Source organism: Anabrus simplex, chromosome 9 (genome assembly GCF_040414725.1).
Source record: "Anabrus simplex isolate iqAnaSimp1 chromosome 9, ASM4041472v1, whole genome shotgun sequence".
Taxonomy (NCBI): Eukaryota; Metazoa; Arthropoda; class Insecta; order Orthoptera; family Tettigoniidae; genus Anabrus; species Anabrus simplex.
The window spans coordinates 132,361,266-132,388,580 of record NC_090273.1 but is presented as its reverse complement, the minus strand read 5'-3'; the positions used below and the strand labels follow the sequence as shown (position 1 = coordinate 132,388,580).

At 41.2% G+C, this 27,315-nt stretch overlaps 1 protein-coding gene across 1 annotated transcript; it reads right to left on the bottom strand.

The window, feature by feature from the left end:
- Positions 1 to 5,649: 5,649 nt before the first annotated feature.
- LOC136880910 (transforming acidic coiled-coil-containing protein 3) lies at positions 5,650 to 7,505 on the bottom strand. The gene has a single exon (XM_067153438.2). It carries the CDS (start codon positions 7,503 to 7,505, stop codon positions 5,988 to 5,990), a length of 1,518 nt encoding a protein of 505 aa, XP_067009539.2. The 3' UTR covers positions 5,650 to 5,987.
- Between the last annotated feature and the right edge of the window lie 19,810 nt (positions 7,506 to 27,315).

Here is a 27,315-nt window from a genome sequence, read left to right as displayed (position 1 = left end):
ACAGGCTGGGGATACCGCGGCTGTATTCTTCGTCTGCGTCCCCCACCGATAGGGAGTAGACAGCGATAAAAAAGAAGGGACCCGTCACTTCGAAAAATAAAGTAACGGACGAAGAAAGAGAGGGCCACGAAGGGCGTGAAAATGAAAGACTCCCTAGGCCTCGAATGCTCTAATACCGTCGGGGTCGGAAATGAACAAAGTGTTGACCAAGGGAGGTCGGACAGGACAGATGAAGTGAGGAGCCTGGCACAAGTAAGTGGAAGCAATGCCAGGACTCAGCTAAGGGCCCCGTGGCCGCCAACCGGCGCTCCCAAGTTGAAAGCCCCTGGAGACCTTTTCAGTTGCCTCTTACGACAGGCAGGGGATACCTTGGGTGTATTCTACATCTGCGTCTCCCACCCATAGGGAGTGGTTCCAGTTCCGTCGGAATTGCTGTGAGTCGATTTCCGCAGAGAAAACGTGCAGGTGTTGTAGTGAATCTCTATCCTCTCCTTGCGCGATGGGGGTAGAATTTAGGGCTGCTTCACTCATATTTATGGTGTTTAGACCTTCTTTCGATACTTGAGCACTGTCCAATGTTTTCCTTACGCACCGCTTTGTCGTATCCACCATCCCTTGCCACTAAACTCCCCAAAAAGCAATACCCATATTCCTGTCAATTCCTCGTTAGTGTCATGGAATGGGTTTGAATTATCCGTGTAAATAATATGTGGAATGATCAGTAGTAGTATAAGTCACGGGTTCGGCAGCCACCGCCACCGCAGGCTCCTACGTAGAGGCCTCCGCCGCATTGACCTCAGGCAAAGTCATTGCTATGCTGGCTAAGACTGCCTACCTAACCTCACATCCGCCATCTTGGAGGGGCTTAACCTTACTTTTTACTAGAGCAACCTTAACAACATGGAGGGGCCTAACCTCAGTTTACAGCCTGATGCCTTTCCTGACGCCTAAGACAGCGAGCTTAACGTCACATCCACTATCTTGGAGGAGCTTAAACTAACTTTTGACGCACAAGACAGCAAGCCTAACCTCATGGAAGGGCCTAACCTCAGTTTTATGGCTGGATGCCCTTCCCGACGTCAATTGCACAATATGACACACCTTAAGGGCTCTTGCGCAAGATGGCGGTGGCAAGATGGCTGCTATACATAAACTCTTATGAGACTTCCTAGGGACGCTTGCGCAAGATGGCGGCTATCTAATTCTACAAGATGGGGGCTATACAGAGCTTCTTATGAGGCAACTTAAGAGCGCTTGCACAAAATGGCTGCTGTACATAGGCTCTTTTGAGACACCCTAGGGACGCTTGAGCAAGATGGCGGCTATCTAATTCTACAGGATGGCGTCTATACACAGCTCCTTATGAGACGGCCTAGGGATGCTCGCACAAGATGGCTGATATACATAGGCTCTTAGGAGACTCCCGAGGGATGCTTGCGCAAGATGGCGGCTATACACAGGCTCCTATGAAGGAAGGTAGCTTAGAGGCTACTGCGCAAGATGGCGGCTGCTGTTATGAAAATCCTTATGCATGCGGTGGAGGGCAATTTGAAATTACACGTGCACTTGTTTGTAAACAAACTACGTGATTTTTGACAGCGGCCATCTTTAATCAAAAAAGCATCGTCCTGCCACCTTTAGTTACTACCTTTGAAATGTGGTGGCAGGCAATTTGAAAAATTACACGTGTTTTTTTACAGCTGCCTTCTTTAATCAACTGAGCACCGTGTTGCCATATTTAGCTACTTTGAAATGTGGTGGCGGGCAATTTGAAAAAATCTACATGGTTTTGACAGCTGTCAGCCATCATCTTTAAACAACGCATCGTGCTGTTATTTTTACGGTACTAAACCTCATCCTTATACATGTGGTGGAGGATCATTTGAAAAATTCCACGTGCTTTTTTGACAGCTCCCATCTTTAATCAACAGAGCATCATGTTTCTATCTTTACAGCACTAAACCACATACGTTTGAAATGTAGTGGTGGGTAATTTGAAAAATTCTAGTGCATATTTGACAGCTGTCAACGGCCATATTTAAACGATGGCGGCTATACATAGGCTGTTAAGGCCACCTCCTCCTCATCCTCCTCCACCTCCTCCTCTGTCAAAACATAGCTTTATGCAACGCGATCTTATGCATAAGGCAGTGCACATACTTCGTAGCCAACTCGCTCGGTAAACGATAATATGAATACAACAAAAGTACAACTTCAAATGATTTGCCTTCTATCATTTGTCTTGTTCGAAAATCATAAAGTAAAGAAAAACCATACTGCGTAGCCAACTCTCTCGGTAAACTATAACATGAATATATCAAACGTAAAACTTCAAATGATTTGCTTTCTGTCATTTGTCTTGTGCGAAAATCAAAAAAGTACAGAACAAAAACTATACTGCGTAGCTAACTCGCTCCGTAAACGATAATATGAATATATCAAACGTACAAATTCAAATGATTAGTATTATGTCATTTGTCTTGTGCGAAAATAAAAAAGTACAGAACAAAAACCATACTGCGTAGCCAACTCGCTCGGTAAATGATAATCTGATTTAGTTACAATAGAAAAACATAGATGCAAACGCTTTTCTCTTATCGCAAGGACGGAAAGTACAATTAAACAGAACGCCTAGTGCTATAAGAAATACATTGGTTTCATTTAAGCCCCTAGCAGTCGAACAAGTTATCGCATAAACATGTAACATGAAATATCAGGTCAGAAACATTGTTTCAATCTATTGGCATGGGTTTCAAGCGTGTAGCTTGTGCAGAAGAGGACTATTATGCAAGATGATTGCAAAATGCTGAACCGAAAAAATAATCGTGCTACACACATGACAGGGAATGGAACCCAGGGCTTACGTCTTATCAGAAGGGCAAAGGGATGAAAGGACTCTTCCTCCACCTCCTCCTCCCGTGATTTATACTACTCCCAGTCTTCCAATAAATCGTTGCAGTGCAGATAGGAATTTATCTGTAGTCATGGCGGAGCAAAGCTATAGATAGACAGCGCGGGTTGTAGCACAAGTAAAAACTGCGACATAGTAATTGACAACGCTCCCCACACTAACATACATCGGTCCTGCGAAGTCTATGGCGGTAATCCAAAAGACCTTTGATTGCTCTCCCCAGTTGTAAGGAAGTGAAGCCTCAGGGGCTTGTCCGTGAGGGATTCTTAGTCGTTTTGCAGAGAATACAATACGCAGGACCTTCTTCATCCACTGGCGTGAACGGAGAATCCAACATTCTTCCCGAAATTCTGAAATGACAATGAGAACGCCGAAGTTATGAACTCGAATGTGAGTGTTCTGATTGATAAGTTGAACAAAGCAGTATTGTCCATGCAATAGAACAGGTTAACGTTGAGATCTCTGTAAATCTTTGGCGAATTGTAAGCGTCCACAAAGACGAATCAGCGCATCTTATAGGAGATTGGCACGTAAATCAGGCAACTGTTCGCATGAATGCTGAAAATCGATTTTTTTTTTCTCTTCAGAGACGACTTGAAAGAAATAAAGATCTAAAGAACATTACTTTTCACAGATGATTGACTACATAAAGAAATGCCATGTAGAAGTCAGTATGGATGTGGTACGCCTCAAAGTATCCCTCGAACTATTGTACTCATTTGTATTTCGATTTATGGATAGAAAGAAGGTGGATAGTCCTCATCCATAATCGAGCCTAATATTGCAGAGCTCACTTCAGTGACCAGTTTATTATAAGATGGTGAGCCTTCAGCTACAGGCACGACCTATGTCTCTTGAATTTAGTGAAGGTCTTCTGAAATATGCTTTATCCTGGTGTTATAAAATTCCGCTTATGTGTAACTAAGGTTTCGTTGTGCCTCATTGTATTACGGCCCCATTTCTTATCATATTATGGCCTTGTAAAGATCTTCCTATCTCTGAACTTCTTTGTTTACGTACACTTCGTATTGGTTTTACTTCCTTTTCTGTTTGTTTTGTCATGATTCATGCTTTGTCCAGCCATTTATCCCTCACGCATTTTTCCCTCTCTGCTCCACTAAAATCGTAACAATAATAATGACGTGTGGCCTCCCGAAAGGCCTGGTGCAGGTTTTTGGCGTTGACTCCTTATAAGTGACCTGCGCGTCTGTCATGATGAGGATCTATCTGTGATTAATTCTGATGCTGAAGACGTCACACTTACCCAGTTCGCGAGCCATCGGAATTAATCAATGAAACCCGGGAGCCCTTGCTTCCACTTCCTTGTGCCAGCCTCTTCACTTTCATCAATCCCATTCTATTTCGTCAACACTTGCTCTTTTCCGACCCCGTATCTATTAGCTTCTGAGGGCTAGGGAGTCTTTCACTTCTGCGCTCTTCGTGGCGCTTGTCTATTTTTGGCCGATACCCTCATTTTACGAAGTGTCCGATTAGTGTTATATAGAGGATGGTTGCGGTTGTATTTCCCCTTAAAACAATAATCACCACCACCATCTCCACCATCACCACTAACACCACCTCAAATATGCTTGACTATGTGCAAAGTGAAGAACACAGTGAATTGTCTGTTATGTTCAAGCCATTATGCACTGATTTTCTTTTATCTATTCAGGGGATTGCTGGTCGCCCGGTAGCCTGCGGTGAGAGCTTGTCTCCCGCCAAGCACTTTGCCGTAATGCGGTCAACGCTCGTCCGGCACTGAGTCAGAGGGTTTTCGCACAAGATTTCCTGTAATTTATGAAGGTATTATGTATATACACATGATTATGTAATACAGTGTCACTGGAAAAACAGATTGAGCACTAAACACGTAAACACTTAACTAAACTGAACCTTGACGCTCATAAACTTCTCAGCAGACTGCACGAAGGAGGGGAATTTGTGGCGCCGATAAGCGATCGGGCTATCGACGATCCTCTGAATAAATAAAAAAAAAAAGGCCCCTGTATAATGAGGTGAGATCTAAATTGGAAACTTTCTTTTGGGATGCCTTTTGTTTAGCACTACGCAGGTTAGATTAGATAAGATTCTTGGCTCTCTCTTCTGAAGTTCCCTCTTCCCTAAATCGATTTCTAAAAATATTCCTTTAAATGGAGTGTTTCATATTTCCTCAATTCAATACTTGTGGACATACTGTATTCATTCATTAGCCGAAGGAGGTCTCACTGACTGAAACATAGGTCTGTAAGTACTGAATGGTGGAAATATACAACATTCCATTAAAGGGAAAAATTATTTTGTTACGTCTCATGCGTTTGATCTTAATCCCGTTCCTAGATTTCAAAAATATTGATTTCTGAAGAACTGTGTAGTAAGATGGCCATTAAGTAAATGTTATGGCGGTTTTGGTAGTTAAAGTTAGCGCTAGCTGAAGTTTCCTACAATGATGGAATAAGAAATGGCTAGAAATGGTGAAGAAACATCCTTATCTTTAGTAAAGGTACAGCCACGGCATTTTCCTGGTTCAGCCTATGTGTCTCCACTGTAAAGTTTCTTCGGAACAGCATTGGTGACTCATATGGAGCCTCCGTTCATTGGATATGGACACAACGTTCCCCAGCTTTTCATGATGCGAAGAGGAAAAGAGTAAATGTCGCCATAAAATAAATTGTTAAAGCCAAGAATTCTATATTAAATAACTTAATAATACACATTTGATATACATTAACAATTATTAAGTTCCATAATCTGAAGTGTTGTGTTTTATCTACAGGTTTGACTAAAAGTGAAGTTGAGTCGGCAGACAGCATCTCTTCTGTCTTGTATACCTCTCGTCTCTGAACTACAAACAACAGCAAACACTTCGCCTTACTCACACAAACTCGCGCAATGAGAATACACCATACTCTAGTATTTCTTACATGGTAATTAGGGTTAATGTTATTTAACAGAATGCATATCATGCGTTCTCTTTAATATTCTATAGTAATTCCAAGCAGATTTTACAGCGCCAATGAATGACTTTAAAATATTTTAATCTGAAAAAGTTATTAAGAATTGCTAGGAGAATATCATATTACTTCCCCACTTTGCTGATGAGATCCTCGCATATACTAACCAATTCCTGTTTCTCTTTCTTCTTCTGTTCCAGTGTTTCTTCCAAAGAGCTGCTTGTAAGTTCTGCTTTCCGCAACAATGCTTCTAATTTAGTCCTCTCGATGAGATGCTCTCGTTTTGCAGCTTCTATCACTCTATTTGCATTTGATAACTCATCCATAGCATGCTGTCTCAAAATTTGGTACTTTTCTTCATTTTTAATAATTTCTTCTTCGTATTTATTTAACTGAGCCTTTAAATGATTTTCGTTCTCTTTCATATCTTCGATTACCTTTTTAGTGGTTTCATATTTCTTGTACAGGTCTTTGAAGGATATTTCTGATACTTTTAGATGCTCCGTTATGCGTTTCATTTGGCCCCCAAGAGCATTAACTTTCAACATGTGGGAAGCTTCCATTTCTTCCTTTTCACAAACGAGGCGACTGATAGTGTTTTCGTACTCTTCCACGACTTCACGCATCACCATTATCTCTTCGTCAGCTTGAACTGCCAATTTCGTTTTGTGATCAATTTCTTTTTTTATATTTTGGTACTCGGTTAATACAGACGCTAGCTGAGCTCTGATTGAATAATTCTCCTGCGTATGTAGGTCCTTCATCGTCTTCAATTCCTGTAATATAAACGAAATATTATTGAGGCCTTCACAAGGCTCTCGCATCCCATGCTGGTAATCGTGAGACCGTGGCTGTGATTCAGAAAATGAAATTAAATTATCAATGATAGCCAGTGCTTTAGAGTCATAACTCTGTTTCACAGTATCACCACTGCTCTCAATATTGAGGCGAGACTCGAAATCGGCGTGAAAGACACTGGACATCGCGCCAGCGTCGGAATCGCAAACCGCACCAACCAAAGGATCAAATTTTAAATACAAGGAATTCTTTCTGAGGTCTATACCTGTGTTACAAGACATTTTTGATGACAAGAAATCAAAAGTAGATGGATCTCGGAAGATTTCATCAGTAGGTTGATCACCGACACTGTCATTTTTCACATCGGGTACGGAATCTGGCACTTCTTGTTTGATACGGGTGCAAATAGATGACTCACCAGGGGTAGACTGTTCTGTAGTTAATTTCATTTCCTCAGGAATCGATGTCTCGAGTATTTCTTCTTTGGACAAGGTATCATATACTTCTGAGGATGGATGTGGAGATGTAGTTTTCGGAGAATTATCTTTCCCTTTAGGAGAAATGGTAAGACTTTTAGACGATGCCTTGTCTTCAGGTGATTTTGCTTGATTTCCAGGTTGACTATGAGGGGTTCTTCTTGATGAGTTAGTACTTCCCGGAGAAGAAGGATTTTTTGGTGAAAGACTAGGACTTGATTTTACATTCATTGATTTGTTGTTGTTTACTTTCTCCATAGGGGATTCCTTATGGATCACTTCAGTGATTACTGAACTGCTAAGGGTACTTTCATTTAATAGCGAATGACTGTCACTATCCTTAATGCAAAGAGCAGAATCAGAATTCATTCTTGTTGGATTTGTGGATGATGGAGAGCAATTAGGACTTGCACGGACAGATAGCTGGGGATGAAATAAGTTTACAATGCCATCCATGACGTCATCATTCTCGGTGTCACTTATGTTGACATTATCTTCTTCCAAATTGTCCTCTCCAAACTTTTCTGAGGATTTACCAATTTCTTAGACAATCGGTTGGCCTGAAAGAGGTTGCTGTCATCAGAGCATAATTCCACGCAACTGTAAAGATTGGCCTCGAGCAGTCTTTCTGATTTGGTTTACTATCTAAGAGTTTCTTTGGGCAACTCACTATATGTTGTACGATACTTAATACTTCCCAAAGATATGCACACACTAGAAAACCTTCGACAAATGATGCATTGTCTTCTTAGTCAAGTCCAACAACCCGTTGTCTCTGATCCAGAAGACGGGGTTTATCTGAAACAGAAGAAGAAGTAAATACGACTTATAATTTTGTTCGGAATTTGGTGACATTTTAAGGACATTAACAGAGCTATTACATGGGCCAGGGCGAAGAGAATAAGAAAGAAAGGAAGACAGAAAGAAAGAAAGAAAGAAAGAAAGAAAGAAAGAAAGAAAGAGGAGCTAATAGAAAACACAGTCTATACAAATAAAATAATAACTTTTTCTGCATACTTTACATTCTTTCCGCATACTTCGTTTTAATATTGAACGTAGATTCAGTTCGATTGTTGTCCGTTTGTTAGTGCGTTTGTCATGTATTCAAGGACAAACGGCTTTATAGAATTTCTCGAAATTCAGCATTTAATTTCTAAGTTATGGTCAGCTCATGCAATAGATGCATGCAGAGTGGCATAACAATATTAAAAACTAATCCAAACCCCATGGCACAACAGCCCCGAAGGGCTTCGGTCTACCAAGAGGCCGCTGCTCAGTCCGAACGCCTGCAAATTACGAGGCGTCGTAATGTCGATAGTGACTGCTGTTTAAAGGAGCCTAACAGGTAGTCGTCAGCTCAACCCCTAATAATACAAAATCCAACGACATTTTAAAGCTTCAAAATGTATCCATTAGCAAAAACCTAAAACGAATGGTAATGAGACAACGACCATGAATCTAAAACAGTCGGTGGATTCCGTTTACAATGCTTCATATTCTGAGATGATGCTTGTCCAAAGTCTACGTCATCGGCCCCTCGTAACTGCAACAATTACTGATGAAGTAGAACCATCGTGTTCCTCCTATACTGGTACTAATCACAGGTAACGTAGACTCATGGTATGTCACACAAAGGCACCACGGCTCAAGAGATGTCACACATAATGGCACCACTCATAGATAACACAGACCCATGGTGTTCCTCACATAAGGGTACTACTCACAAGCAACGCAGACCCATGGTGTTCATAGTGGAACGAAACACGGGCGCTGGTATTCCGGTGTTCCCCTGTTGTTCCTCACGTATTGTGACTAATCACAGGCCACGTATTGTAACTGTTCATCACCAAGCCATAGGCATGTTAGGAGGTTTAGTCGATCATATATGCCGTTTTCAGCACCATTCTGCGTCATATGTCATAATTAGCAGTTTACATTCCGAACCGGGACACGAGTCGCGATACGCAGGCCCGAAGGGAGCAGTTTTATGTGCTCTTACTCGGTGCGAGAGAGGAGGAGAGATGACGCTACGCGTGGAAATGTAGGTTGTCAGGGAGTGGAGGGGTCAATTACGGTGTGTTAACCCCCAAGAAATAAAAATCCTTACTGGTTCAACACCGCATTCATTGGTGCCAATTCACCATATTTAACTAACAAGAAGGTAAAGAAGAACACCTTTGTGTGAGATAATTTATGGAAATTTATAAGTTAGGTCTCATTCGAACCGACGTATTTAATGCAAATTGTTCATGCACATGAAAGCAATACTTTATTAGTGGATCGGTAATGACGCATGTCATATGGTTGAGCGCAGACTAAAGTTGAGTGCTAAGATCTGGCAACGTGAGGAAAAAAGTGGCAGGACTTACGAGATGAACCATGATGCGTGAATTCATAAAAGGACGCTTTTGAGATTGTGAACGAACCACTGATCGGATGGACTTAAAATTGGATCGATATAAAACAGGGGTCACGAGCTATAATTTGATTACTTTCACGTCGCTGAAAGATTCCGTTTACCAGAAAGAAATCCCGATTAGGGGTGTGGTTTACCACCTCTCCGACCACTCAGCCCAAACACTAAACATAAAACCCGGACCTAGATGCAGGATCCCATTGTAATTTGTGCAGCTGCAGTACTTACGTGTCAGTAATGAACTATGGATATCAGTTTATGAAGTGCTGTGTCGAGGAAAAACATATCAGCGCGGAGTAAATAGCGCGAAATAAGCCGTGTGGCACGAGATAAAGTACAGTAGTGATTAATAGAGGTGTTACTTCAACATTTAATCCTTTAAATATTAGTGTCTTCAGTGTCGTCTTATGATGCAATCATCAGAGAACGAGCAAACGCATCAGGTTGTTTAGAAGTAATGAGACAGCCGATTACATTCAGTAATTAATAGTGGCCGATGTAAAAGCATTCAAACAGTGAGTAACGCTCAGTAAATTAAAAGAACGGTGTTCGTGATAGGAAGAACGTTTGCGTACTCCATGGACACTCGTGGTAACAATTAGACTGTGCGATTAAAGGGGAAATGAATAGTGATTTATACAAACTTACTGCTATTCGGGTTAGTCCATTTGAATTTATAAGTGGATGTAATCACCAGTAGGTTCTGTGAAAACACATAAACAGTGTTTATTAACTAATTTTCCCATTTATGCCCGTATGTTCGTGAGTGATCGTCGAACCCAGAATTGGAATCGACGAGATTCGCGCCTAAGTGCCAGCATTAATCTCTTCAGGGAACGTCTAGAGATTCCAACAGCAGAAGACCACAATTCGAGACATGGACAGTATAATGAGAAGGGTTTTGTTTCCAATATTTACAAAACATTTTATTAAACTGATAGAACCACACGACAAGTACATGAGATAATGCCATATTATTACAAACACAAAATAATCAATAGTAAAGCAATCATTTGTATACAATATACCTCCACGTCACCAAACCAATGCCCACCACAATAGTGCAGGTATATATGCCTACTAGTTCAGCGGATGATGACGAAACCGGAAGAACATATGAGGAGAGAGAAGATTTAATAAAATATGTAAAAGGTGACGAAAATATTATTGTGATGGGAGACTGGAATGCAGTGGTAGGCCAAGGAAAAGAACGTAATACAGTAGGAGAATTCGGATTGGGGCAAAGGAACGAAAGAGGAAGTCGGATGTTTGAATTCTGCACTGATCATAATTTAGTCCTTGCCAATACTTGGTTCAAACACCACAAACAACGGCTTTATACGTGGACGAGACCTGGAGACACTGGAAGGTATCAAATAGACTTCATTATGATTAGGCAGAGATTCAGAAATCAGGTGTTGGATTGCAAAATTTTCCCAGGAGCAGACGTAGACTCTGACCACAACTTGTTGGTCATAAAATGCCATCTCAAGCTGAAAAAATTGAAGAAAGGAAAGAATGCAAAAGATGAGATCTAGACAAATTGAAAAAAAAGAGTGTGAGGGATTGTTTCAAGTAACATGTTGTAAAAGGTCTAAATGAAAAGGCTGAAGGAAACATAATAGGGGAAGAGTGGAGAGTCATGAAAAATGAAGTCAGTAGGGCTGCTGAAGAGATGTTAGGAAGGAAGAAAATATTAACTAAGAATCAGTGGATAACTCACGAGATACTAGACCTGATTGATGAACGAGGAAAATACAAGAATGCAAGAAATGAAGGGGGCAGAAAAGAATACCGGCGATTAAAGAATGGAGTGGATAGAAAGTGCAAGGTAGCTAAGGAAGACTGGCTGAAGGGAAAATGCAAGGATGTCGAAAGTTGTATGGTCCTAGGAAAGGTAGATGCTGTATACAGGAAAATCAAGGAAACCTTTGGAGAAAGGAAATCTAGGTTAATGAATATTAAGAACTCAGACGGAAAGACACTTCTAGGAAAGAAGACAAAGCAGAAAGATGGAAGGAACATATCCAACAGTTGTATCAAGGTGAAGGTGTAGATAATTTGGTTCTGGAACAAGAAGAGTTTGTTGATGCTGATGAAATGGGAGACCCAATTTCGAGGTCAGAGTTTGACAGTTTGACAGAGCTGTGAGCGACCTAAATAGGAACAAGGCACCTGGAATTGATGACATTCCCTCTGAATTACTGACTGCCTTAAGAGGAACCAGCATGGCAAGCTTATTCCATTTAGTTTGTAAGATGTATGAGACAGGAGAAGTTCCACCCGATTTTCGGCAGAATGTTGTCATACCTATTCTCAGGAAAGCCGGCGCTGACAGGTGGGAAACTATCGCACCATTAGTTTAGTATCTCATGCCTGCACAATTTTAACGCGTATTATTTACAGAAGAATGGAAAAACAAGTTGGAGCTGAGTTGGGAGATGATCAATTTGGCTTCAGAAGAAATGTGGGAACATGTGAAGCAATCCTGGCTTTAAGTCTGACCTTAGAGGATCGAATCAGGAAGGACAAGCCCATGTACATGGTATTCGTAGATCTAGAAAAGGCATTCGATAATATTGATTGGACCAAGCTATTTAAGATTCTGAAGGTGATTGGGATCAGATACCGAGAACGAAGAACGAAGAATTATCTGTGTAAAAATCAGTCTGCAGTGATAAGAATCGAGGGCTTTGAAAAGGAAGTAGCAATCCAGAAAGGAGTGAGGCAAGGCTGCAGTTTGTCCCCTATCCTTTTCAATGTTTACATAGAACAGGCAGTAAAGGAAATAAAATAGGAATTTGGAAAGCGAATCGCAGTCCAAAGAGAGAAAATCAAAACCTTTAGATTTGCCGATGATATTGTTATTTTATCTGAGACTGCAGAAGATCTCGAGAAGCTGCTGAATGATATGGACGAAGTCTTGAGTAAGGAGTACAAAATGAAAATAAATAAGTCCAAAACAAAATAATGGAGTACAGTCGAATGAAGGAAGGTAATGCAGGAAATATTACATTAGGAAATGAAGTCTTAAAGGAAGTAGATGAATATTGTTACTTGGGTAGTAAAATAACTAACAATGGCAGGAGTAAGGAGAACATAAAATGCAGATTAGCACAAGCAAGGAAGAGCTTTCTTAAGAAAAGAAATTTGCTCACTTCAAACATTGATATAGGAATTAGAAAGATGTTTCTGAAGACTTTCGTATGGAACGTGGCATTGTAAGGAGTGAAACATGGACGATAACTAGCTCAGAAAGAAAGAGAATAGAAGCTTTTGAAATGTTGTGTTACAGAAGAATGCTGAAGGTGAGATGGATAGATCGAGTCACAAATGGAGAGATACTGAATCGAATTGGCGATAGGAGATCGATTTGGCTAAATTTGAGGAGAAGAAGAGATAGAATGATAGGACACATCTACCCAGGACTTGTTCAGTTGGTTTTTGAAGGAAGTGTAGGTGTTAAGAACGGTAGGGGAAGACCAAGGTATGAATATGACAAGCAGATTAGAGCAGATGTAGGATGCAGTAATTACGTAGAAATGAAAAGGTTTTTTTTTTTTTTTGCTTTCGCTTTACGTCGCACCGACACAGATAGGTCTTATGGCGACAATGGGAGAGGAGAGGCCTAGGAATGCGAAGGAAGCAGCCGTGGCCTTAATTAAGGTAGAGCCCCAACATTTGCCCGGTGTGAAAATTGGAAACCACGGAAAACCATCTTCAGGGCTGCCGACAGTGGGGTTCGAACCCACTCTCTCCCGAATGCGAGCTCAAAACTGCGCGCTCCTTATTGCACGGCCAACTCGGCCGGTAATGAAAAGTTTAGCACAGGAAGGGTGGCATGGAGGGCTGCATCAAACCAGTCTATGGACTAATGACTCAAACAACAACAACAACAACATGCGTCAACGTCTTAATCAGTTCGTACACTGTTGGGGTTATCGCTTGGCATACTTTAAATCACTTTATTAGCGCGCACTAATACTATATCATTTTCACAAACACAAGTTTATTTATCTCTGAGCAATGATACTCAATGGTATCTATTATTCGAATGGACTGACTGCAAATCAGGATGGTACTCTTCTCATTTAGTGATATTAATGTATTCTTACATTATAGAGAACCCTACTTTCGTTATATTTAACGTAGTGCCCATTTTTTTCTTTTACGAACATTCCATTACCCATATGCTTCTGAGCTTTAGCCGTTGACGCAATGAAAGTAGGGAGGATGGAACTTCGAGTCCCGGGAATTGATTTCCGACGGTTGTGATCCAGGAATTCCATTTATGCATTTCTTTGTGAAGCCGAATTATGTAATTGTTGCCCTGATATGCCCGAGATGGGTATAGTATACTCATGGTGTTTCTCACGTAATGGTACCAATCACAGGCAACGGAGTGCTACTCATAGGTAACTCAGACCCGTTCTGAATACTAGGGTTGGGCACTATGTCCCCGATTCGGGACACTGTGCCGGTGCACCGTTATGTTCCGCTGTTCCGGAACACGGAGTGTCAATTGCTCCGAAACATTCTCAAGCGAGACCGAGATATTGACTTGCTATCCCGTCAGAAGCGCCCTTCCCCTTCGCCTACTAGCTGACTGTCGATACCGGCCGTGTGCACTTTGTTCCAGCGCCTGACACTCAGGAGCCGTCATCGGCTAAGTTAGCGTGCTGGCCTTTGGTCACAGGGGTCCCGCGTTCGATTCCCGGCAGGGTCGGGAATTTTAACCATCATTGGTTAATTTCTCTGGCAAGGGGGTTGGATGTATGTGTTGTCTTCATCATCATTTCATCCTCATCACGACGCGTAGGTCGCCTACGGGAGTCAAATCAAAAGACCTGCACCTGGCGAGCCGAACCCGTCCTGGGATCTCCCGGCACTAAAAGCCATACGCCATTTCATTTTTATCGGCTAAGTTTGTGCATGATCGCGTAGCAGGATATTTAGCCACCACACTCTCCCTCTGCTTGAGCTTTTCAGAACTTATGATTTTCACTTTCCTCGAGTTCAGAGTGTATTGTGAACAGAATTACAGGCTCAGTGATATAATTGAACGCTCACAATGCTATCGCTTGCCCAATTTGTAATCGGTTCTTATGCTACTAGGTACACATTCATTATTTCTAACACCTTAAAGAGAAACTAAGTCGCTAATATTATTCTGAAACACTTACATCTACATGATTTGTAAATATCACTTCTTCACCTGAATGTTTCGTCTTAAAATGACAATTCAAGTTTTCCTATAATTAAAGGATGTAGAACATTCTGACATACTGAGCCCACCAAGTTATTCACAACTATTAGAGAATTAAATAATACACTTCACTAGCTTAAGTGATGATTTCACTGAACATTGTGAAAGAAAGAAACTCAAGTCCACGTTTTAACAAACTTCACCTCATTACCGCAAGCTACAGTTAACTGATTGGAAGCATCTTTTCACGCGGGATCTTTGAGAATGCTTACACTATAAGAAAGAAAAGAAAGAAAGTCTTGTGTATAATAAAATGAAGTACGGGTACAACATACTGGGCACACGAAGTTATACTTGGCTATTTTACAATTAAATAATACACTAGTTTAATTGGTTTCACTTCGAGATTGGCAAGTAATCAAAGGTAAGCGGGACCTGTGACGACACGATGCGTTCGGTACCATGAGTCAAGTGACAGCGGATATAGCCGATGACGGCTCATGACGGCTCATGACGGCTCCTGAGTGTCAGGCGCTAGAGGGAAGTGCAGTGTGCCCGTGCCGCCGCCAGTCCCGCCATGTGCTGCTCGTGTTGGAGTGTTCCGTGTTCTGTCATATCCTCTTTGTTCTGTGAGTTCCGTTGCAGCCTGCCACTGGCCTTCGGTAGTAAATCGGTACATGCGAATAACTTAATGTGTTCTGTTTTGTGTTCAACTGTTCTATAAGCGTGTTTTCATTGAAGCCTAGGAATAAACACCGTACAAAGGACGGTAAACTTTCCATGACGTCGCACCGGAGTCCTGTTTGGGACTTTTTTACTAGAATAAAACCCGACAGAGTGAAATACAATATATGTTTTTCTATTTTGTGTGCAAAGGGATCTTCAACCGGCACAATGTCCGACTCGTTGGCTGAATGGTCAACGTACTGGCCTTCGGTTCAGAGGGTCCCGGGTTCGATTCCCGGCCGGGTCAGAGATTTTAACCTTCATTGGTTAATTCCAATGGCCCGGGGGCTGGGTGTTTGTGCTGTCCCCAACATCCCTGAAACTCACACACCACACAACATTATCCTCCACCACAATAACACGCAGTTACCTACACATGGCAGATGCCGCCCACCCTCATCAGAGGGTCTGCCTTACAAGGGCTGCACTCGGCTAGAAATAGCCACACGAAATTAAATTAACCGGCACAATGACGAGACATTTCAGACTTAAACATCCCATAACAGACATTTATCAAAGTAGTTTCTTATCGGTGCATCATGACTCAGAAGACGAAAAGGCAACAACTGAAGCTTCAAGTCCTGTGCCTGCCACATCTGTTCAAGTAATAACTGGACAAACCTATCTTCCTGCGTCGCTAATGCAAGCTGTTTCATCATCATCATCTACCACCAACACTACTACTGCTACTACTACAACAGGTACGTCCGATCATACACTCGAGTTAAGCACATTAAGCAGAGGGAAGGTACAAAGATTGAAACAAAATAGAATACAAGCCTATTCATCCAGGCCTATGTCTACAACTAAGAGAAACTTGACGAACAGTTGTTGAAATGGATTGCAAAATATTTTTTACCTTTCAATATAGTTGAGGCTGAGGAGTTTCAGAAGTTTTTATCGATGTTGAATCCTAATTATAGTATCCCAAGCCGTAAAACACTTTCGAATAGTCTCTTGAATAAACTATGACACAACATTGCAAGATGTCAAGGCTAACATGTCAGAAAATGCTTCATAAGTACCCTTACAACAAATGGGTGGATTTCATTGAAAAATAACTATATAGCAGTTACCGCTCATTTCATACGTAAAAGTGATGGCACACTCTCTTCAAAGCTTCTGTCTTGCTCAAAGTTTGTAGGAAGACACACAGCAGACAACATTGCCGAAGAACTCAAGAAAGTGGTAATAGAATGGGATCTTCAGGACAAAAACGTGGTCTGCACAACAGATAATGCTTCAAATATGGTTAGTGCGGTTCAGAAGTGCAACTGGTGGCACGATCCGTATTTAGCGCATAGTTTGAATCTAGTAGCACAATCAAGCCTGGAAGAAATAAGGCCAACGAGAGAGAAGGTAAAACGTATTGTCGAATTCTTTAAAAGGAGCCCACAATCCTTGGAGAAACTTCACAGCACTCAAAAACAGATGGGTTATCCTGTTCTGACTCTAAAGCAGGACTGTCCAACACGGTGGAACTCGACATACAAGATGATGAATAGACAGATTCAGACCAAAGAACCACAACAAAGTACTCTTGCAATAATGAACAATAATTCTGTGGAAGTTTTAAACAATGAAGACTGGTACATAATTGAGAAATCAGTTGAAATTCTTCGGTGCTTCAATGAAATGACGAGGGAAGTCAGCAGTGAAAAGCACGTTATCCTTTCAAAAATTGGATTGATGAGTAGGAACCTTCGAACTCATTACCAACAGCTGCGAGAGGTGGAATATGACAGTCCGGCCATTTCTCGACTCCTTGGCAAGATATGTGAAGAACTGACAAGTAAAATTTGCAATAAGTACCACAATATAAATATAATGTGGGAAGCAACACTTTTAGATCCACGTATGGTTTTATGAAGGATGAAAGCAAACTTAAAGAAATAAAGGAAAAACTTATTAATGATGCCGCTACCGTTATTGGCACTGCACACCAACAGACAGCTGTTAACACATCAGGTGGAACACAAGAGCCCTCATCAAATGAGAGTCAGGCATATGGGTCTACAGTATCATTTTCGAGCATACTATGGAAATACTTTGATGCAGGCGTTGAAGAGCTCGTTCAAGCGCCAACTGTTAATCCAAAAACAGTAAGTATCATACAGATGGATAAGTATTTAAATATGCCTCTTCTGCATAGGTTAGAGAATCCTCTTCAATGGTGGAATGACAACAAACATACCTTGCCAGCCCTCTACGACTTAATGAAGGAGAGACTTTGCATTATGGCGACATCAGTTCCCTGTGAACGAGTGTTCTCAAAGCAGGGACAGACCATCACAGAAAACCGTACACGTCTGAAAAGTGACAAAGTTTCTAAAATCATGTTCCTGAATGCAAATTTGCCGTGAACATTTTGAGCACCATTTAAAGTGTTGTAGCCTATTGGAAGATTAACATTTGTCGGTAGTTTCACTTAATTTTTATCTTCGTGCTCTCCTTGTACAGTATATAGTGTTTGATTTTTATTTTCGTGTTCTCCTAGTACAGTATAATAAAGTGTTTAATTTTTATTTTCGCATTCTCCATGTATAGTATATACTGTTTAATTTGTATTTTAGTGTTCTGCTTTAATATCGTGTACGTAAATAGAGTACCGGTACTGACGAATATATATACAGTATATTTTGCTAGTGGCTTTACGTCGCGCCGACATAGATAGGTCTTATGGCGACGATGGGACAGGGAAGGGCTAAGAGTGGGAAGGAAGCGGTCGTGGCCTTAATTAAGGTACAGCCTGGTGTGAAAATGGGAAACCACGGAAAACCATTTTCAGGGCTGCCGACAGTGGGGTTCGAACCTACTATCTCCCGAATACTGGATACTGGTCGCACTTAAGCGACTGCAGTTATCGAGCTCGGTAAATATCTCTTTAATTGTGCGAGTATATGTTTAATTAGTGAAAATAACATTGTGACATTTGTAAACACATCTACAGCCAGTGTAATTATAACAGGTGTATTTCAGAATGAATGAAGACATTCTTATCCTAAAAATATTTTAGACATGATATTTCTGGGTGCATACTTCAGATTTTCGACTGGTTTTTCACTTGCCGTGAAGTTTTATCCTGGCCCTAATTACAATACCTGCCGATACATTCAACTGGTGGAAATATCCTTAGATTAGTTACTTTTAAACACCTGTACTGCCATTGTAACTGTGTTATCTGTATTTCGTATTGACCGAAAAAATCTTGACCTAAACGCAGCCTTTAAACGAGATTATTGTGCGCGAATTTCAGTGTTCCAACTGTTCGTTCGCGTTTCGTGCAGCTTTATGCTGGCCATGGCCATTAGAAACTACACAGTACACACAGCACGTTCGATACACTGATACAGGCATAGTCCCGCTGGCCCGGAGCATGTAATGTTGCCTCTCGAAGTTCTCTCTACTGCGCAGTGCGTAGTTACAGCCCCGCGTCCGAAGTGCCCACTGCACACAGCCAAGGCCAACTAGTTTATCTAGTGCCGCCTTCGACACAGCACGTTCGTTACAGGCACATTCCAGCTGACGCGGAGCATGTCATGTTGTCTGTCTCTCTCTCTCTACTATGCAGTTACAGTTCCGCGTCCCATGTTGCGGCACTCTGTACCGAAACGCTCCGCCTCCAAGCTCCTAATGTTGCGGAACAACTGAATGTTCCGGTCTGCCCAACCCTACTGAATACAGGGGAACCAACGCAATTCAGCGCGGCACACGGCACCTCGTCCCGCACAGACGCCAGTCCGTGATGCCGCACGCCCGCTTCCCCACCTCGGTGGAATGCACACGATGGTACTAATCACAGGCAATGACGACACCCATGGTGTTCCTCATATAATGGTACTAATCGCAAGTAACGTCGACCTATGGTCTTCCTCACTTAATGTTACTGATCACAAGTAATCTCGTGGTTCCAACTCATCCCTTGGTCAAGCCTTTTAGTTGCCTCTTACGACAGGCAGGAGATACCGTGGGTATAATCTTTGTCCGCGTCCCCCACTCACTGGGGGTCGTCGTGTGGTCAGCTCGGCGAACCCTCTTGGCCGTTATTCTTGGCTTTCTAGAACGGGGGCGCCATCTCACAGTCAGATAGCTTCTCAATTATAACCGTGTGTGACGAGTGGACTTCCAACCAGCCCACAGAGCCAGGTAAATATCCCAGACCGGGACGCTAATCGAACCCGGGACCTCCTTAGGTAAGAGGCAGGCAGCAGGCTACCCCTACGCCGCCCGTATCAATATTAAGGGAAACAAAAGAGGATATATCAATCTTCCGTTACCATCAGCTGAATCGAACAACTGCACAGTATAAAAGCTGTGAAAGATACAATGTGCGGTTTTCGGGCGTTTTTACCCTACAAGCAAAACTAATGCAGATATTCTTGATTATTGCAAGTTTCACAAACTTCCAAATATCTCTAGACCAGGGCCTCTCAAACGCCCAAAATCTCACGCATGCAGATAGAGGCGCAAGAGCTCCGTGCACTGTGCATCGCTGCCGCTCGGCATGGCTCGGATCAACGCTTCGTCTCTAGGCTACTCGGCTAAGCTCGGCTCAACTCGCCTATACTCGGCTCAAGTCAGCCCGGATTTGGAGCGCTACGGCGCAAGTGGGGCAGAGGGAGACAGGCGTGAGGAAAGAGAGAGTAAGCGCTATTGCTCCAAATCGAGGAGGGGGGGGGGGGGTCTGCACTCTGGTCAACCAAGACAAGTCGTCTCTTGCACCGTGCACAGTGCATGCACCACGCGCATGCACCCTGAGAGGCCCTGCTCTAGACGAATTTGTTCTGTGTAGAAAGTGTACAAACAAAAGTTTTACAAAATGCACTCTGCAGTCTGTTATATATGATCGTTTATAACCGCACGACTTAAGATAAAGGAATTATTCACGAATTTAATGTTTTATATCGAAGTAATTCTAACTTCACTATCGCTAACGTAGAAATGGTATCCAGTCGTCATGGTGGTGGCCGCGGTGGTTGTTTTAAGAGGACACGGACATTTGCGGTCGCTAAGATACACAGTTCTTGTGACCACTCACAGAAATTCCCCACCAGTCACACGAGATTTGCGGTGGACCTCACTGGCTTAATTTCAGGGTATCCCCGCTAAACTACCTGGGCTCCCGCTCACTCGCTTCGAAAGCAACATTTTTTTCTCGCGCACATTATTTAGACTGCTACCTTTAGTCATCATTATGTACACTACATTAGCTATATGTACAGAGCGCATATGGAAAGTTAACATGGAATCATCACCTGGATGTGTCTGAAAGAGAACAAGAAGTCATGTCATACAATGTTTTTGGAAGCATACAATTCTGCAATTTATAAACAAAGTATAAAACACCCCAGTGTATATTGCGTTGAAACTTGGTTTTTGAGTAACAATGTCTTAAAATTTACGCATGGCTGAAAAACACTTAACAACGGGTGTGTTTAGCTTTCCACCTGCGATGAAAGTTTTTTTTCTTTTTTTTTACATCGTTATGCCCTACTTAGGAGCTCGATTGAACCAGCTTAGCTGATGTGTTACCATTCTTCCCCACCTGAAACCTCTTCATCCTCTCGCTGAGCTTCTTCGTTTGTTTTTCCGTCCAAGTTATAGTGGCTCTGGTGTTGGACTTGTCTTCAATCTGGTGATTGTCGATTTTGGTTCCGAATTTACATCTGTCCTGTACAATGTCTTCCGAGATGTTTATTTCCAGGAGAACTGTTTTAATTTCACGAAGCCAGCTATTCTTGGTTTTAGATGAAAAGGACATATCGAGAATCCTTTTAGTAAATCTGTTACTGTTCATTCTGACAATGTGGCCAAAAAATTTCAATAGTCTCTCCCTAAGAGAGTGAGATATTTTTTCAGAATGACAATATATTTCCTGGCATGATTTTTTTTCTCCATATTCCCTCTATACAAACTGGGACGAAAAATTTTCTTAAAATCTTCCCTTCCTGTTTCTCTATGTCTTTGGTTAGAGACCCGCCACCAATGATTAAGGTTTCTGAAGCATATAACGCTGCAGGTTTGATTACTGTGTTATAGTGTCTAAGTAATGCTTTCCGAGATAATGAATTTATTAATGAACCTGTTCCAGGTGATCTTGTAAGCTTTCTGTAATTTTGAAATTCTTTCTTTATTTGCTTCGTGGTTTAAGCCAGAGGGCTGAATAATTTCTCCCAAATATTAGAATTGGTTCACCTGAAAGATTTTGCGGAATTTAGTTATCATAGGTCGTTCATTTTAAGTATCGTGAAGCTCCTTCCATGTATTGAGTTTTCTCATACGAGATTTGAAGTCCCGTTTTGATGGCGATTTCATGTCATTTTTCAGTGGAATGAATTTCTTCTTGCCTATTATTGGAAAGGATTGCTAAGTCATCCGCAAAGGCTAGATAGTGCAAGTGAAATCTACTGTTGAGTAGTCTGCCAAGGGTTATTCCTTTAATTTCCTTTTCCAAGGTCCTGATTACTTTCTCAAGTACGAGATTGAACATTAACGGAGATAATCCGTCTCCATTACGTACCCTGGTGTTAATAGTAAAAGGCTCACATATTTCGCCTAGGAATTAAACTTTGGAAGTAGTGTCAGTTAATGTTCGTCTGATTAATGTCTTTGTTTCTTTATCCACTTGAAATTCTTCTAGAGTATTGAAAAGTGTTTGATGGTCTATAGAGTATTATGTTTTTTTTAAATCTACAAAAGTAATGGCAGTTTGTCTGGTTTTGCGTATTTGTAGAATAGTTTTAAGATTAAGAAATTGTCCTGTATAAGATCTTTCGGAATTCTGCCCGGTATTCACAATTAGATGGTCTGCTTGTTTCTCAAGTCTAGTGAGCAGGATTTTGGAAAACTTTGGTAAGCAACTGGTATCAACCTAATTCCTCTATAATTATTGATGTTGGTTTTAAGAAATTGTCCTGTACAAGATCTTCCTTTTCAGAAATCTGCCCGGTATTCACAATTAGATGGTCTGCTTGTTTCTCAAATCTAGTGAGCAGGGTTTTGGAAAACATTTGTAAGCAACTGGTATCAAGCTAATTCCTCTATAATTATTGATGTTGGTTTTAAGAAATTGTCCTGTACAAGATCTTCCATTTCAGAAATCTGCCCGGTATTCACAATTAGATGGTCTGCTTGTTTCTCAAATCTAGTGAGCAGGGTTTTGGAAAACATTTGTAAGCAACTGGTATCAAGCTAATTCCTCTATAATTATTGATGTTGGTTTTAAGAAATTGTCCTGTACAAGATCTTCCATTTCAGAAATCTGCCCGGTATTCACAATTAGATGGTCTGCTTGTTTCTCAAATCTAGTGAGCAGGGCTTTGGAAAACTTTTGTAAGCAACTGGTATCAAGCTAATTCCTCTATAATTATTGATGTTGGTTTTAAGAAATTGTCCTGTACAAGATCTTCCTTTTCAGAAATCTGCCCGGTATTCACAATTAGATGGTCTGCTTGTTTCTCAAATCTAGTGAGCAGGGCTTTGGAAAACTTTTGTAAGCAACTGGTATCAAGCTAATTCCTCTATAATTATTGATGTTGGTTTTAAGAAATTGTCCTGTACAAGATCCTCCTTTTCAGAAATCTGCCCGGTATTCACAATTATATGGTCTCCTTGTTTCTCAAGTCCAGTGAGCAGGGCTTTGGAAATCTTTTGTAAGCAACTGGTACCAAGCTAATTCCTCTATAATTATTGATGTTGTTTTATCCCTTTTTTTGTGTTGTGGATGGATTAGAGCACATTTCCAATCATGAGGGATTTCTTCAGTTATCCAGATGTCTTCAAGAATCGAGTGGATTTTCCGGGCTAGTCTCTCACCTCCTAAGTTCAGCATTTCAGCAATTATTGTATCTCCCCTGCAGCTTTGTTATTTTTGAGACCATAGATTATTCCTTGGACTTCTTCCAATGTTGGGGTTCTAAATTTTGATTAGATAAGGGTGTTTAACAGGTGAGTTGTTCTTTAGATGATTCACAGTTAAAAAGATCCTTGAAATACACTGCTAGTGGTTGACAATTTTTTGATTATTCGTATCGATTCTAAAGTTCCATCCGGGCGTTTGAAGCCTGATAATTAGATAATTCTTCTCGGAAAGTAGGATAGAAGTTACGTGTATTGTTTTTTGAAAAATCTTGTTCAATGTCTGTCAATCTGTAATGTTCATATTTACGTTTCTCAGATCTGAATATTTTTGATGTTTGTTTCTATACTTCGGTGAATTCCCGCCAGGTTAGTCCAGTTTTATGTAAATTCCATTTATGCCAGGATTTAATTCGCAGGTTTCATTCCACCACCTATGTTTGCGTTTCCTGGGTGGTGCGCCAACATTTTGAGAAGCCTTCAAAAGTATGTCTGAGTTCTACCCAGTTCGAAGGATTGTGAGTAGGGATACTTTCAATGAAAAAACTGGTGTTCTCCTTAAGAAATTCCGGATCGACGCGCAGGGTTTTTAAATTCTGGTTTTGGAATTGTTTGGTTGAAATTTTACCTTGATTAAGGGTTAGATGATTCGTTTGTTAATTTTAACATTCATAATTTCTTTCTGATTGTTCATGGAAATGGCCACATGATCTGAAATTCTCCCAAGTGAAAATATGGGGATCTCCAGGTTTTTCCTTGTGTACAAGCGCCCGGAAATTTGTTGACATTAATTTGAGATAACTTTCTTTTTTTTTTGCAAAGGTCGATCAATATCTCTCCATTTTTACTAATCCTATTGTCTTAAATGATACTGAATATATTTTCTCTACCAATTTGGGCATTAAAATATCCCAATAGAATTTTTATGTGATGTTTTGGAATTGTGGCTGTAGTTTATTCTAGCAATTCCCAGAAGTGTTCCAACATTTGTGGATCTTTTCGATTGTAGTTATTGGTGGGGTCATGCGCTTTAATAATCAATATATAAGCATGTTTATTGATTTAATGGATAATGTTGAAATTCTTTCAGAAGGTGAAGAAAAGTTAAGTATTTAGTTAATAATATTTCTTCTTAAGCGAATCCAGTCATCATCATTATCGATTTTCCGCTCCAGCAAGCCGGATAGCTGATGTTCTACCTTTTGCAGCCAATTTACATTAGATTTGGCAAGGCCCTTAAAAATTTGCTTTTCCCAACTATCACGAGGCCTCCCTCTGGACCTCTTACCAACAACATTCCTTTCATAGTATGCTCGTGGGGTCCTAATTGGAGCCATCCTTCTCATATGTCCATACCATCGTAATCTGCTTAATTCTAAGGTTTCCAAAAGGGTCCTGTCCAATCCAAGTTGTTGCCGAATACTTTTATTCATGATTTTGTCTCTCCTTGTCTTTTGGAGACATTACCGAACGAACTTCATTTCAGTGGCCTGTAGACGACTTGGTGCAGATCTAGTCAACGTTGCTGCCTCCAGTCCGTACGTTAGAATTGGTACAAGATAAGTTTTCTACAGCGTGAGCTTGCAAACTTTGGGAAATGAGTCATCCCCAAGTAATTGATGAACGGAGTGGTAGAATTTTGATGCAGCTTGTGTTATATTGCCTATTTCTTGGCTTATGGTATTTTCAGATGAGACGAAGCTCCCTAAGTATTTGAAGTTACTAATAATGTCTACTTCTTCATTTTGCACTCGCAGGTGCACTGCTTCAGGTTTTCGGCTCATCACTAAATCGACGGTTTTAGTTCGGCTGATGATCATTCCCATACTTTCAAAATCTTCTTGCCAAATATCTTGTTGAGCTTGAATTTTTGCTTCTGTCTCACCCCATAGCATAACATCATCAGCAAATACAAGTGCATTTCTTGTCTGATCTTTCATTTCCACTGCTTTTATAACCTCATTCATTATAGTAATGAAAAGAAGCGATGATAGACAACTTCCTTGTTGGACTCCGCTCTTGGTTTCAAAACAGTTACCTGCCTCCTTGCAGGCGAATCCAATGCCAAAATGTAATGGTTTCTTATAAAGGGAAATTGCTGGCTTGCCTTTTTAAATTCTATAATTTCCTGAATCAAAATTATTTTCAATCTTGTACCTGGTTTCCTGAAGTGCTAAAATCTGGATGTTTAAGTTATCTAACATGTATATTAATTGCTTTAACTTCCCAGTTTCCCGAAGTGTGTTGATGTTTGGACTACCAATGAACGTCATACATTTTAGGCGAAGAGATTTGGGAAGCTCCGATACATACCCGCATGATGTTCTCGGCCCCCCAGAATCCGGTGTTCGAGACAAACAATTATGTCTACTAGCGCCTGGGGTAGGTGCATCGTTGAAAAACACCATGCTAATAGGTTGAAGGTATTGGGGAAATTGATTGTGAACAACCTTATTGATACAACTTAGGTACTGAGCCTTAGAGGTTGCCTCAAGATGTTCTCTGGCTGTCATTTTACGGAATTGAGGCAATTCTCCTCCTTTCCCCGGACTTGGGACCGGCAACAGCAACTACTGAGCTATTCAGTCCACCCAGTCGGCACTGCAGTTGGATAATAAAAAGTACTAAAAAGGACAAGGACAAAGACAAAGTCACCTCCGTACAGGCCATGAAGGCCCTTGGAGGAGTGGAAGATAAAGGCTTCAACCATTGTTAACCGCGGCACGTGATGGGGTAGAGTGGTTAGCTCTACGCCCGGCCGTCTCTGCCCCTAGGAATTAACCTGGTACTCATTTTGGTGTAGGCTGAGTGAACCTCTGGGCCATATGCACCTCCGGAAGTGGAAATCTCGTTTCTTAAATGTTACGACTTCCTGACGGGGATTCGAACCAACGTCCTTCCGGGAGAACCGAGCACGCCTTTACTGCCTCGGCCAGGCAGCCCCTAAAAGGTATTAATATAATTACAAATTAAAAACCTAACGAAAAAATGAAACTTAAAACGAAGCGAGGAAAATGATGACGTCGTTGGATTTTCTCTAGGCCTATTAGTTATTTAATGAACAATCTCCAAACTCGAGTACATATAATAATTTAGTAGACAGTAAATTCTTTACAACCTCTTTACCCAAAATGTTAATCTAGAACGAACAAGCAGGAGCCCAAGCAGGTTAGCGGAGCTATCCCGAGATTAAGCTAGTGAGCCCCATCCCCTGTTACAGTGAGCGCAAATCTCTTGTGGCTGCTAGGGAATGTCTGTGCATTGCCACAAGTATATATCAGTGACCGCAAATGTCCGGCAACCAGTACAATTGTGTAACCATCCTCTATTAACACTAGTCGGAGGAGGGAAAATGAAAGGGATCCGACACTTCGAAAAGTGAATGTATCGGCTAAAGGAAGACGAGGGTAACGAAGGTCATGAAAATGAAGGTCGGAGCCGGAGAAGAACAATAGCTGATGATGATGATGCTTGTTGTTTAAAGGGGCATAACATCTAGCTCATCGGCCCCTAATCGTACGAAATGAGACGAAATATAATGACAAGTTAAAAGTCCAAAACTCATCTACTGACCAGAATTCAAAATGTTATGGTGAATGGATAAATATGAATTTAAAATAATCAGCGAATCCAGCTCACAAATGTAAGAGCTAAAAATAATTTCAAAATTAATTCACTGACTAGAATTTTTAAAAAAGAGAGACGATGAAGAATGAATATGAACTTAAAAGAAATCAGTGGATTCGACTGGCAATATCCCACCTTTCCAGAAACTATCTTAAAACAACAGTATATACTGACCAAGGGGCTGCTTCCAACGCACAATCGTGAATTGAAGATGTCTAGGTACTTATCGCTAGGAAATTAAGAACCATGTTAAAGGGTGTCACGGCCGGAGTCAATATAATAAACCCCTTCCGCGGTCCACTCCTCTCATTCCTTTCAGACGTTTCGACAACTGCTGCGGTAGTCAT

Excerpts from the sequence above, each read along its gene's own strand:
- LOC136880910 (XM_067153438.2), bottom strand. The coding sequence starts at position 7,505 with ATGAATTCTGATTCTGCTCTTTGCATTAAGGATAGTGACAGTCATTCG.